General features: G+C 37.1%; 2 protein-coding genes and 1 long non-coding RNA gene across 3 annotated transcripts in view; 2 read left to right on the forward strand and 1 right to left on the reverse strand.

Annotated features, from left to right (window-relative positions):
• Nucleotides 1–15,095, reverse strand: part of LOC134819374 (RNA helicase aquarius-like) — a 40,774-nt gene that overhangs the window by 15,164 nt on the left and 10,515 nt on the right. Inside the window, exons 2-9 of the mRNA XM_063829306.1 lie at nucleotides 2,298–2,376; nucleotides 1,965–2,125; nucleotides 1,600–1,780; nucleotides 1,274–1,387; nucleotides 999–1,089; nucleotides 693–868; nucleotides 341–531; nucleotides 31–139 (exon numbers count right to left, since the gene is read on the reverse strand). Of these exons, the coding sequence (XP_063685376.1) occupies nucleotides 31–139; nucleotides 341–531; nucleotides 693–868; nucleotides 999–1,089; nucleotides 1,274–1,387; nucleotides 1,600–1,780; nucleotides 1,965–2,125; nucleotides 2,298–2,375 (1,101 nt within the window). The 5' untranslated portion in view covers nucleotide 2,376. The remainder of the gene's footprint in view (nucleotides 1–30; nucleotides 140–340; nucleotides 532–692; nucleotides 869–998; nucleotides 1,090–1,273; nucleotides 1,388–1,599; nucleotides 1,781–1,964; nucleotides 2,126–2,297; nucleotides 2,377–15,095) is intronic.
• Nucleotides 4,133–10,143, forward strand: LOC134819416 (uncharacterized). Its single transcript, XR_010160755.1, has 3 exons — nucleotides 4,133–4,898; nucleotides 6,071–6,158; nucleotides 9,998–10,143. It is a non-coding gene; the product is annotated as an uncharacterized LOC134819416 (long non-coding RNA).
• The window catches only part of LOC134819405 (BOS complex subunit TMEM147-like), a 31,648-nt gene continuing 30,290 nt past the window's right edge, over nucleotides 13,738–15,095 (forward strand). The window contains exon 1 of the mRNA XM_063829352.1: nucleotides 13,738–13,758. The gene's annotated coding sequence lies outside the window, so the exon portion shown is untranslated. The remainder of the gene's footprint in view (nucleotides 13,759–15,095) is intronic.

Below are 15,095 nucleotides of genomic sequence, written 5' to 3' on the forward strand. Positions count from 1 at the left end.
GCTAGTTTTTACACAGTTACAAGAGCTAACCTTAAAGTGAGCGAAGCACTGTTTCTGTAAAGAGAGAACTTGATCGTAATGCTGGCTTAACATCTGAGTCTCTGTAAGCGGGTTCCCTTCTAGATCGTCTATTTCGAACCTTGAATTTTGGTAGATTACTTTAATGAACCTTGATTTACCGCAGCGATTTCCTACCCTCCAAGTGGGGATTACAAAAATTAGTTGAACATCGCACAGTAATCAATTCTATCAATGAAGACAAATATCTACATTACCAAACATGGATCTGCCATCACATTTGCATTGTAAAGATGCTCAAATACCGTTTTAACAAACGTACTTGGAGTAAAATTTGACCATCTTGAGAAGCTCACAAAACAGGTGCCCTTCCTGTTCTCGGTGCGCCAGAGTGCTTTGTGCAGAGCGCACTATGATGTGCGTGTCAAGGAGGAGAGTGTTGAAGAAGCGCCGTGTAGGCAGTTGCGCTTGGAGGTCTATACACAGCTCCAGAAATCTCTCCGCGAAATTTACCTGACATAATGATGAGGGTGACATTTTTTTAGATAATATGAGTTTGGAGATAATTTGATATTATCAAAACTGCACTGGTTTCGATTAGGCATTATATATTATATAACCATGATAGGAATGACAGAAATCGCACTTGAATTTTAACACTTGATCTCACAAACCTCTTCCATCGTGATGAAGCCTTCAGCGGGGATCTCCTCGAGAACAGCAAAGTACTTGTGTATGAGTTTTTGAAGGAAATTGTAATCATTTTCGCGTAGTCCACGCTCGCGCGCACCCAGCTTCTGTTCCCTCTTTTGGAGGTTATTCCACCGTTTGTTTAGACGCGGATTCTTTTCTGAACAAAGGAATGTTTTGTAGTGAGCTGACTCGCTTCAGTTTTGTCGCTAAAGGATGCTCAAATTCTGTCAATATAGAAAAATGTCTTATCCGAGACTACTAAATTGCTATAACTGAAGCCAGCTTACCGAGTAGACTTTGAAGTTTGGAGGGGAGAATGCATCTCCAAATACCAAGACTAACTGTATGCTGAATATGTGTGCGTACAATGTCTTCTTCCTGGAAATAAAACATGTCAAATTGATTGCAACTAGCATACATTTTATGATGATTATCAAAATATGCACATTCTATACAAACGTTGTTGAAATGGCATCCATCAACACGTCGTTGACATGGTATCTATCATTCGCATTTAACAACATGATTTATTTAAGCTACTTTAATCTCAAATTACACTCACCAAGCTGTTGTAACAGTGGATCAGGAATATCAGCAGTACAGTCTGCTCCTTGAGACTGAACTGATCGTTAAATTCCTTTATCGCCTCTTTTACAGCATGGAAAAACAGCGGTACCTAATTGGATATATTGAATATTAATTCAAGGTTGTTATAACGGTCAATTGACAAATATAAACAATTTATGATTTATAACATAAATATTTCTGTTAAAACCGTATTAATTTTATACAACCTATTCTGATTAACAGCAACATTCAACAACAGTTCAAGGATACAAATAAATAAAGTTAAATTATTTGGTAAATATAATATGGTAAAGATTGTACCTGGACTGGGTGATCACGAAATACTTTCCACACAGGGACCTTCTGCCTGAACTTCTCGTTGATTATCATCACTATACTCATGATGTATGCGGGTGATAGACGGCCAGGGTTGAAGTTAGGCCACAGGTACAGTTCTAGGTACTGACTGAACTCTAACAACATGATTCGTCGGATGGGAAACCTGAGGTAAAAAAAATAAATGTTTGTAAAATAACAAAACAATGCTTGTACAATAATTATACTGGGAATTTTCAATTGATAACTTATTTGTGATTTTTCTTATCCTGATAAATTCCCCAGATGTGTGCTCATCTTGAAGAATAAGGATTCAAAAGTCAAGTCTGATTACTAGTTTTGGCACAAACCTGTGTCCAATTTCTTTGTAATAGATCCTTTCGATAATTTTTTCTGAAAATTTATTTTTAGGAAGTTTTGAATGTGGTGCCCAGTATTGATTAGCAAGGGTTGTTAGAACATCTCCATGGATTTCTTGAATAGTGGGAATAACTCCAACTCTTCGCTTCCCCTGGAAATAATTTTCATCAATATATCGTAATTTGAATAATTACTAACTGTAGCTGTTAGATCAATAATTTCTGATATTATCAACTTATTTCAAAATGAATGAGAAAAGACAATTTTTTGAGAAAAGAAAATGAATTAATAATATAACACAAAATCATGGATGTGAACCTAACCTTGGAAACATCAGGCTGATTTTGTCCGTCTTTATTTGGGAAGTGCTTTGCACCGCCTGTGTGTACATTACTGTCCATACTTTTGGTGAAGACAATTGTTAAACTTTTTGAAGAAATAAGGTTGATATAGCAGGTTTTTCGGCCACAAAAAGTATTTGAAATTATCATTTTAAGATGATTCTACAAGCTGTGAAATAGTGCAGTCCAGCACTCGTCTAAAATTACTGATTGCGTGGTAATAGTGCAGCAAATTCAGTCTGTTAGCTACTCTGTTGATAGATTGAACGACAACAAGTGCGGGATGTAGGATCAGGGAATGGCAAAATCTTTTGCAGGAGTCCTAGTCCATTCGTCTGGAATAATAGGGTTAAAATCACAGACAGCAAAACATAGAGACAAATATCCGAGCCACAATTACCAGTCTTCAATAAGTAGTCCAACTGTAACAAGTGCTTCTCCTAGCAGGAGAAGAAATATGGACGTCAAGAGAAATGGAAAGGTCCTTTTAACTTCATGTTTCCCTAAGAATGAAGCAAGAACATTCTTTGACGTCAGGGTCACACATATTAATCGTGACCCAATAAGCCACTAAATAAGATCAACAGTGACCATGGGAAGGAAGAGTACTTCAGTTTGAGACAGGATCTTTTGTCCCACTAGTCATCACAACATCTGGAGTTGTGGGACCGCTCTGCACTGTGTTTGTAGATCGTATGTCTAAGACGATGGCTGACCACGATTCAGGTTTAAGCTGCTACGAAGAACACTTATTGCACTGAGAGGAAACAGAGGAAGATCAACAGCCCAGTATCCCGGACCGCATACCAAATCCTTCAATCACATCCACTTCTTCAGCGGATAGTTGATCCACCTTTTAAAAGCAAGAGCCACTTTTCTCTGTTTGCTGTGAGGTGTCTCAGCTATATACTACATGGATTGGGTGTCCCAACTTTTTTGGGTGATGGCATACATTTTCTTTTAAGAATGTTACTCGCTTGTATTAGATTTTGACAGGAAAAACGGTACTTTAAAATAGTATGGAAAATGAAAATATTTCAATATTATTTATCAGGACCCGTAATCACGAATGATAATTGAAGACATAATTCGAAATCAGGCGAGACCATTAACAACTAAGCAGCAATCAAATATGACCGGAAAATGTGTTCAAATGTAAAACAGTGAAAAGGAATATTGGTAAGTGAATTGTGTGAAAATAAAACAAATTTTGATTTAGCGCTCGATTTTTATAAAAATTTATAAAACGGTAAAATATGCGCGGCGCGTCAACAATTTAGTTTAGATTTTCGGTCAAAATTATAAAAAATTTAAGTATGCAATCAAATAAAAATACAGTATATTAAAACAAAATTTAGGAAACAGCTTTTTTTCACTAAGTGGTCGTTTTCCCTTTATCGTTCTTACGCACTCGTGCGCGGCGGGTCATACAACGTATGACTTGTAGCGCGATGCACTACTGGGTCGCGCGCGCATCAAATAATGCTTCTCGCAACCACAGTAGTGTGCAAACCAACATTCGAACCACCAGCAGCTGGTGGTCAATTTCCTACGAACGCGACTTAATTTTGGTTCAGACTGGAGTCGAGCGCTACGTTATAGCTGTATATATAGCTCGTTTCACGACGAAATCTTCATTTATTGAGTTTGTCTGTCGATTATGTTGGAGTTTGTATTTTTAATTTTGTACTCGAATACTGTTAATTTATTTTTATTAAATAGTTGTTTTTCGTAACAGCACACTAGTACGTGATTCCTTTTGTTATTCTTACATAATTAGGAAGATTTTAAACTTCAATACTATAAATAATCAAATATTTACGAACACCGATCATCGGTATGTACCCATTATGCATTATTGGTATCGAAGTCTTATGTTGAGCTGGATATCGAAAAATTTCAAAATGTAAGGCTGTAATTTTGTACTTGTTTAGGTGTAGAACTAGGATTAACAACTTGATTGCTAGGAGCTAGGAAGAGATTTTAGTAATGATGACCCTTTAAACTTAAACTATATCTCTAGTGCACTTCGATCGGTTTTCTTTTCAATTTTGATAAAACCTAGTCGTGATCTTTGTTTCAGAACTTCACTAATTTATTAAGTTTTGTAGTTTATATAGACGGAACATGAGCAGATACCATTTGATTAATTATAATATATCCGATTTGAAATATTATTCTGTCGGAGTTTGAGTTCAACATGGACACATTTATTAACATCCCGCATGAATTTGTGTCGTCTTTACAATTTTTTGCGCTGAATTTGTATGCTTATTAATACTGCCGCATGATATCAGTAGCTGCTATAAAACTAGAGTGTATAGCATGTGTATTATACGATGTTTCCCACGTAAAAATCGCAGGTTGTTTTGGTGCGGCTGGGCACTCTACTGGTGATTGACACCAGAGACTGAGAAAAACTTTGACATAATTTTCAAGTTTGATATGACCTAATAACTACCACATTTACAGGAAGTATGGTAATACATTCTTGTCAGCTGTCTGGGCAAATCTTCTCTCGCAGAATTGGATTAAAATTTAATGTATTTTATTTCTCACTTCCAACGATGTCGCAATTATTAGGTAAAATTTGAAGTTATTTTGAGATTCAATTAATAAATTTTAGATTGCAGCTTGATATCACTTAGTATGTACATTGTACTCGGTTGCAAGGGTAGAACTTATGAGAATACTATCATAGTATTATTGCACTATACTATTATGGGTTCATCAAAGTTCGTATCATGATTTGTCACAATTAAACCATCGAGTCACTTGAGGAAACCCGTTAAAGCTCGCAATTGGCGACGAGATAAAGTTTGTGGTACCTCTAGATGTTAAGTTAACTCTTAGGCTCCAATCTTCCTTACTATACCTACCACTCCTTCTTCCTTGATCAGAAGTAGATCCATCTGGAACAGTGAGCTGCTTCTTCCCTTCTATCCCGTACTAGCCTACTCAGCTCTCTCCAAACCGTGAACAACTACTCCCGGTGCTAGAACTTTAACCGCATAATTATAACAGCACAATTCTTTCGCTTGAATCTCTGTCTGCTGTAAGACTGCTGTACCGGTAGAGTTTTTACTTGTATGATTCAGCAATCTGCTCTTTAGATGGTACCGTTACCTCCCGCCATAAGACTGTGCCGTCTTGGTGACCTTGAGAATATCATAAGGTCCGATATATAAAAGCACTATCCAATATCGAGACCCACTCAGGATCCCAAACCACGACTCCTTTCGGTCGTCTGTACTTGCTTTTTTCCTCCCAGCATGGACTAAGTCAATGATACTGTCTTACATCGCTGGCCTTGTTCTTATAAGTGTTCACTCGGCGCTCACAAGATAACATGTTCAGAGATCTGTTGCAGAACCTTGTCGTGCCGTCATTTATATACTCCTTGACTAAGAGCTACTTTACACCTACAGCAAAAATGTGCTAAATGATACCCATCCTCTCCTCACATTACTGTACTTGCACTTACCATCCTCATCTTCGCCATAGAGGTGGTTAAGAGGGTGACGTACACAGCATCTAGCACGAATCCAATAAGTGAGTCTACAGTGCGTGTCGAAATACATTGCATGTACCCTTATATATTAATTGAGACAGAATTTTAATAAATCAACAAATTCTTAAAATTTAAAAAGATAGAATTTAATTCTATGGCATTTATTGAAACCTGCTTTTTTAAAGTTGAGAATTGGTTTCAATTTCTAGAATATCACGATAATGTTGACTCAAAACTGTTTCAGGCAGCTATCAAGTCTCAAGATATGACATAATTTGATAGAATGTTAGTACCAACGCTATCAGTGCATTGAAGTCGAGTTCTCGATACAGGTATTATAATTAGGTTCTATCGACCGTTTTTGTAGTCTTAACTCATTTTTATTTGTTATTATACGACCAATTAAAACCTAGCAAACCAGACTTCTTTATGTGCTAAATGTTACTTTAACCTTAATAATAGCAGCATTGTGGCAGATATCCAGTTACATTTTTTCCAGCCGTATATTATAAATATACAGGGTGGGCCAAAAGTCAGTGTGCAAACGTTGGCATTAATAGCTCAGTCACTGAGTGCCCAATTGAAATAATTGGTTCTGGTATGACTTACTACCACCACTGGTTCGAGAAATTTGTCAAATCGAAACATATTTGTGTTCATTGTTTTCAAAAGAAGGTTCATTTTCGCATTTATTTGATAGTTTGGATAATCGGATCGAGCCAAATTTTATTGAATTGTGTTTAGCCATTTAAATTACGTTTGCTCTAAAAAAATGAGAGTATATATATATTACTCATGCAACTAAGATAAATTGAGTATAAATACTCAATTTATCTTAGTTTAAGTTGCAAGTTATATAACTCATTTTCTAAAGGTCTCGTAAACTTTAATCAATTACAGAGAGTGTGGCCTCTTTTTCACTGAAAAGACGCCATCAGATTTCATTGCATTCTGGGACCAATTTTGGTGTGATTTAAAGTATCCTACAAATTGGTGTTTACTGTTTCGACTTTTGTAAAATCACTGTAACAATATAATCTGTATTCTTATAGTTTCAACCATAATAGTGAAATAGAGGGGCTGGCCAATAGCCACACCCTCTGTAATTGATTTAAGTCTACGAAACTTTCAGAAATTTGTGTGTAATTCGGAGATAAATAAAACAAGTTGTTATCGGCCACCATGTGTAAACGGAATGTTCTAGCAGACTGTATAATACTATAACATACATTTTCTTACACACACATAATCTAATCTCTGGAATGTTGCTATGATATCAATGGCAATGTTTTGATACTGTGTATTATCATGATTATGCCTTACAGGCCGATCTTCCGATGGAGTTTCGGTTGCCATGGCAACACATCAATATGATAAAGAATTTGTAAACGCAGTCACAACTCTGTCGTGTACACTGTACGGTGCGAGCGGTTATTTTATGATAGGTAACATCTACTTTTTCAGCATTTGCGGGATGACCAGTTCACACGTATATTTTCGCAGACACAACTTCGCATAAAATTATATCCAATTATTCTATAACCAATTATCTACACGGACTTCTGTCTAAATATGAATGAAATCGAGAAAACCAAATATTATATGTTTCATCCTGAAGTGCTGAGTTCTCAGGCAGTAAAATCATGATCCTGATAGATATCGAAGTCTCCTTAAATGATTGTCTCTGCTGCTTAATATATCTGGATTGTCGTTGGGAGGCGATGCAGATTTGTTTACTTTTAAGGGGGAGGTTCTGCTCAGCAGGAGAAAGAGGTGATGCACATTTTGTATTTGTCTGACATGTAGGACTTGAGCCACGTTTCCGTAAGTGCAATAAACGGTAACGAGTGGTTTTTGGATTTCTCCAGAATAAGAGCTGAGATTTTTGGCACTTCCCATATACTCGCACTTGATGCACTAGGATTCATGGACTGGACATTTAAGACGAGGCATGAGGAATAACGGGCACGTGCAGTGTATCCTCTGAGGCGGTAGGAACTGCTGGTAGTGGTATAGTGGGTAGTATATATATATTACTCATGCAACTAAGATAAATTGAGTATAAATACTCAATTTATCTTAGTTTAAGTTGCAAGTTATATAACTCATTTTCTAAAGGTCTCTTAAACTTTAATCAATTACAGAGAGTGTGGCCTCTTTTTCACTGAAAAGACGCCATCAGATTTCATTGCATTCTGGGACCAATTTTGGTGTGATTTAAAGTATCCTACAAATTGGTGTTTACTGTTTCGACTTTTGTAAAATCACTGTATCAATATAATCTGTATTCTTATAGTTTCAACCATAATAGTGAAATAGAGGGGCTGGCCAATAGCCACACCCTCTGTAATTGATTTAAGTCTACGAAACTTTCAGAAATTTGTGTGTAATTCGGAGATAAATTAAACAAGTTGTTATCGGCCACCATGTGTAAACGGAATGTTCTAGCAGACTGTATAATACTATAACATACATTTTCTTACACACACATAATCTAATCTCTGGAATGTTGCTATGATATCAATGGCAATGTTTTGATACTGTGTATTATCATGATTATGCCTTACAGGCCGATCTTCCGATGGAGTTTCGGTTGCCATGGCAACACATCAATATGATAAAGAATTTGTAAACGCAGTCACAACTCTGTCGTGTACACTGTACGGTGCGAGCGGTTATTTTATGATAAGTAACATCTACTTTTTCAGCATTTGCGGGATGACCAGTTCACACGTATATTTTCGCAGACACAACTTCGCATAAAATTATATCCAATTATTCTATAACCAATTATCTACACGGACTTCTGTCTAAATATGAATGAAATCGAGAAAACCAAATATTATATGTTTCATCCTGAAGTGCTGAGTTCTCAGGCAGTATAATCATGATCCTGATAGATATCGAAGTCTCCTTAAATGATTGTCTCTGCTGCTTAATATATCTGGATTGTCGTTGGGAGGCGATGCAGATTTGTTTACTTTTAAGGGGGAGGTTCTGCTCAGCAGGAGAAAGAGGTGATGCACATTTTGTATTTGTCTGACATGTAGGACTTGAGCCACGTTTCCGTAAGTGCAATAAACGGTAACGAGTGGTTTTTGGATTTCTCCTGAATAAGAGCTGAGATTTTTGGCACTTCCCATATACTCGCACTTGATGCACTAGGATTCATGGACTGGACATTTAAGACGAGGCATGAGGAATAACGGGCACGTGCAGTGTATCCTCTGAGGCGGTAGGAACTGCTGGTAGTGGTATAGTGGGAGCGCTGTTCCTGGCTGAAGAGGTGGATGTGGTCTGGGGTAGTGGTAGGGCATTTGAGTTTGAGGGAGGCTGGACCGGTGGTTGACTATTTCTGATAGGAGTCCGATCCTGGTTTGCATCGTTTCCAACAGTCTCCGTAACTATAACAATCCTGTGATCTGGTATTGGTTACTTAAACTTATTTAATTGAACATGGTGTTTGACGTTGGAGCTTATCACTTTACAGTTTACATCACCTTACCTGAATAATTGAATAGGATGAATACTGAATAGCATTTATTAATGCTTTCTTTACCCGGAGAACTCTGTTTTACTTGTCCCTCGGTAACACAAGACCGTGAGCCGTGACACTTAGTCACAATAATTAAGTCATAAGTCAGAAAGAAGTCCATAATTCGTACACCCATGATTATGTTAAATATAGATTGACTCCAGTCTCCATTGTTCAATGACTTCGTCAAAATGTTTTAGGAAAATGTTCACAGATTTGTTAATTTTGGACTCAAATTAACGTTGAGAAAAACTGAATTTATTTTGGAAAAATCCCGGCTAAAACCAAAATCCCGGCCGGTACCGGTACAAAATCGCCAAATACCAGCCGGTATTCCGGCTGCGCCGGTTATATCCCGGTCGAGTTCTGTCTGAGACCTAATTTTCTCTATTTCTCGTGCAATTTTAGATCAGACACAGTCATCTAAATTATTTAATAAGAAGGTTTAAATTATAAGCAATTAAAAACAGTTGGGACTATCATTGTTTGTGAGTACATATTATACGAATATAAGGTGGTTAATATAATTATAACACATTTAATATAAAACATTTAAGACACATTTTTTTATTCCTGCATTGTACTCATTAATTTAACTAGTAATATTATATAAAAACCACATTTCTATTTGTACAGGGAGCTGCTGGTAAACTACCGTCGCTATACATCGACTATGACTACAATCCTACTTTTAAAAACAAACTACATACATATCTCACATTTGCGAGGACTACTTCATCACAAGCAAAAAATCGACATTGGTAAATAAAGGTAGGTTCTTTTCACTGACTTCGTTAAATGAGTTACATATTTTCACACAAATTACGTGCGTGATCATTAAACTGTTAGATGACCTTTAGATGACCAATAAAACCCGTATTTGTCGTATGTACAAAACCGATTGGACGGTAGTGTGCTGCCAATGTTCCACTCCTCCCCAGTCCAATCGGTTATCCTTCTTTGCTTGTCATTGCTAGAAAAGGTAAACACGGTTAGAAGTATTCTGTCACGAAAGAGAGAGAAAGGTGTGAACAGTAATAACATTCCCCGGTTTTTCTTTTCCAGCAATGCTAGCCCCAATTTCTCTCAAGATTGCACTATTAAATTACACAAAAATACGCTCGAAGATCCCGTCTGAGCTACAGCTGTCGTCAGATTATCACCCGCAGTGACCTATCTGGACGAATCCATAAAATAATTAAAATACAGTCAACAACCCCGTTTGAGTTATAGCTGTCTTCAGATTATCACCCGCAGTGACCTATCTGGACGGATCCATTAAATAATTAAAATACAGTCAACAACCCCGTTTGAGTTATAGCTGTCTTCAGATTATCACCCGCAGTGACCTATCTGGACGGATCCATTAAATAATTAAAATACAGTCAACAACCCCGTTTGAGTTATAGCTGTCTTCAGATTATCACCCGCAGTGACCTATCTGGACGGATCCATTAAATAATTAAAATACAGTCAACAACCCCGTTTGAGTTATAGCTGTCTTCAGATTATCACCCGCAGTGACCTATCTGGACGAATCCATTATATAATTAAAATACAGTCAACAACCCCGTTTGGGTTATAGCTGTCTTCAGATTATCACCCGCAGTGACCTATCTGGACGAATCCATCAAATAATTAAATACGCTCAACAACCCTGTTGGAGCTACAGCTGTCTTCAGATTATCACCCGCAGTGACCTATCTGGACGAATCTATCAAACAATAAACTTGTACCCACAAATACGCTCAACAACCCTGTTGGAGCTACAGCTGTCTTCAGATTATCACCCGCAGTGACCTATCTGGACAAATCTACCAAACAATAAACTTGTACCCACAAATACGCTCAACAAAACCCCGTTGGAGCTGCAGCTGTCTTTAGATTATCACCCGCAGTGACCTATCAAGACGAAACTGTCAAACATTTTGATAATACACATAAATCATAAATACGCTCAACAACCCCGTTGGAGCATCAGATGTCTTCAGATTATCACCTTGAGTGACCTATCGAGACGAAACTGTTCGGAACTTATTACAGAGAAAAACATAACAAGTCATATTAAAATCTCTTTAAAACCCCGCTAAAATATAAATGCCGCGCGCGCGCGCATTTTCAAATGCTAACACTATAAGTACTTTCTACACCTACGAGCTCAAAAATGACTAGCAACACAGAAATTCCTTTGTTCTCAAAAAAAATAACTCACCGAGATGTTATAATATCTAGCTCAAAAACTAAAAGCGTCCCCATAAAACGAGTAAATATTTGAGATAAATACTAAAAGAACAACTCAGCAAAGTAGATTAGCTCCCTAAATTAGCTACAAACATATTATATACGCAGATATATTATTATGTTTACCTGCGACCACATTCTTTTGCAAATTAAAATGAAATATACAAACTCAAAATAAAAACTGACGAGACGAAATAATATATAATACTCCTGACATTGCTCAGCAATTAACTCGTAAAAACGACTAAAACACGATTCTACGAATCATGGAACTGGATATACATACTGAATATTACTCTTATTTCTTATAAACAGACATAATTGATCTTATAATAAATATTAGACTCATTTCTATATTTAGTATCATAGAATCCGACAGGAAATTGCGATAAAAACTTAAAACACGACACATAACAAATTACAAAACATAAAACTGAATAAACTCACAATTCCTAAAATAGAAACATTGACTTTTGATTGACTCAACGCTCTTGACTCATACATTTAACGACACAAAACATTCATTTGATTGCCTTATTGTTTCTCAATCAAGATACTTTTCCAAATCTACTCTGAACAAAGGTTTTTATGTATTGCCAGCTCTCTCGATCATTCCGTATTTCCAAGGTCAGCATCCTCAGATCCGGGAAACCCACCCTCTTGTCTTTGATCTCGTGAGAATGTGTTGAATGAACACTGAGCAACCATGTGACCTGGTTGGTGGCATATAAAACAACATACCTGAGTTGTCTATATCTTCTCCATCTCCTCTCCTGTATCCCTCAAAATCATCTATTGCCTTAAATAAAGACTGGGTACTGTCCTACAGTTTGTCCAGTTTGGCAATGAGTTTAACAACTCCATCTTCTGCCCCCTCCACCTCTAATGTCATGTTAATAGAGACCTCCTGTGGTCTACCTTTCATGTTCATAATCAGCTTACTAGCTTGCTGTTTCGTTGATGCTGCGGTGCCAAGTTGCCATATTAGCACTTTCTTCTTCCATGTGCTGTAGTCAGCGCTGTTGTCTAAAACTGGTATCTCACGAAGACTCATAGTTATAGTTCGACTCAAAAAACTCTAAAACTGTCTCTCAATTAGTCTCTAAATTATAGTCTAAATAACACACAAACAAAGTGCCACTGTCAGGTCGTTGCGTAGAACGTTTTCCGACTTCCTGCTATCACTGTTAGATGACCTTTAGATGACCAATAAAACCCGTATTTGTCGTATGTACAAAACCGATTGGACGGTAGTGTGCTGCCAATGTTCCACTCCTCCCCAGTCCAATCGGTTATCCTTCTTTGCTTGTCATTGCTAGAAAAGGTAAACACGGTTAGAAGTATTCTGTCACGAAAGAGAGAGAAAGGTGTGAACAGTAATAACAGCTTGTGTGCAGTTACTTCTGGGCCAGCGCCACCCTGTTGGAAGTTTTCACATAAGTAAATTTGCCGATAATACAATTTTACTCATTCTGGACATGTTACCTATATTATCATTATACTAGTATTTCTTCAGGTCTGTCTTCTATGACCACGATGAAAAGAAAAGCTGGGCGAAAACATTTGAGACTGCAGATTGCAGAACTGGAACACTCTATTTGAAGACAGTGGCTGCTGAGTGCTGAGCTGCATCAAATCTATCAGCATCGTGTAACTTCGATCAGGAACAGACTCCATTTCATTTCCGACAACTAGCACCTGTTTTCCCTAGACTTACCAAGTATTAAGTAACTGCATTAGTATTAGGTTAAATTAAAGGCCCTACATCGAACAAGTCTAACAATTAAAACTTAAATGCAAGAGTGCACAATTTATCACTAAATATCTTCCTCTTTTAATTCTAATCAACACACGGTTTCGTCTTTGTTTCACCCAATCGTGCTGATAATCAGTAATCATGCACTCTGCACTCTAACTTCGAGATGTTTCAAAAGGGCTCCCGACGAGTTGAATTAGATCAATATTTTCTTTTGATACATAGATACTGATTGGGAGGTTCATCATACTATTCTTGTCACATGGTAACGATTAACGATTAGCTGATCAGCTTCCAGCATCGACAGGCCGAAATCCATAAATATAATCAGTTGTAATTTGTTATATAGTAGTGTTGAAAGTTTTAATACTTTCAACACTACTATATAACAAATAATTTGAGCCTGAAGATGGCGTTGACGCCGAAAATTTGCCCTTACTCCTAACTTCCTTGTTTCACTTGTCCTTGTCTCTTCCAACCGGATAATATCCAGATATCAGTATTTCAATCATGAGACTAATAAACAGCGAACTACTCCGTTATTTGATATTATAGTTATACTAACCTGCATTGCATAAGGTTAATTGTCTCGCAGTCTAGTGCATAAACCTTTTATTTTGTATAAACCCTTTATTTTGATTGGGAAAACTTTAGTTTAATGTGGTTACCGTCTCTAAAGTTGGCATGATAGTTAATAAACTTTTATCTATTATGTCACTGAAGATGACGCCTTGCAACATGTTTGACGATAGCCTGTAGATTGATAGTTTGATCTAAGTATTTACAACAATTCATCTAGTTTGATTGATTCAAAGGGAAACAAATTCCTCTCTTATCTATTATGACTATATTTAAATTCAATCCTGTAAAGTGATACTCCTTTTTTAGTAATTTAAACATGTGTTTTCTCCTTCTGATTTTTAAACTATTACCGGTCACGCTGAATAATAATGACATCAGTGAATTTAAAGCTATCGTTAACATCACTCAGAAAATGCGCGTCTTTAGCGCGTGTCTTGTTGTTATGCATCAATCCTTCGGTAGATCGGCGAGATGCATTACTGGGCCGCGCTCAGCCTGTCATTCCGCCAAATCTAACATAATAGCCTGGGGTCCTCAGGTAACGAGATGCACCACTGTGCCTCACCGAGCTGCGAAGGATTGACATCGTGAATCAACGTATGACAAGTTTTGCCATATATTATATTTTTGATTTGTAGCGCGATGCACTACTGGGTCGCGCGCGCGCATCCAATAATGCAAATGCTTCTCGCAATAATGCTTCGGTAGATCGGCGAAATGCACCACTGTGCCTCACCGAGCTGCGAAGGATTGACATCGTGAATCAAATTTTTGATTCAAAAAAAATTTCAAACAATAAAAACAATAAAATAGTTTGAAATGGTAAAAATTGTTTCATCCATAAACTTTTTATTAAATTAGAAGCTTTTCTTTTTGTAGCGCGACGCGTTACTGTGCCTCGCCGAGCTGCGATGAATTGACATCGTCGATTTACTTTCATTTTAAATCATTTTCCTCTGCATTATAATAAAAATACAAAAGTTTTAATTAAATATCATAACATAAAACAATATAATATATAAATATTTTGTTGCTGTACTCCTACACATTTGACAGATGTTACTCGTCTAAATTTCTTCGAAGTAGCGCGCGCCGCTTTCTTCTCGAAATGGCACGAGCTACGAAGTAGCGCGTGCCGGGCCAAATCATTAACAA

Source organism: Bolinopsis microptera, chromosome 8, assembly GCF_026151205.1.
Source record: "Bolinopsis microptera isolate Bmic1 chromosome 8, MBARI_Bmic_1.0, whole genome shotgun sequence".
Classification (NCBI taxonomy): Eukaryota; Metazoa; Ctenophora; class Tentaculata; order Lobata; family Bolinopsidae; genus Bolinopsis; species Bolinopsis microptera.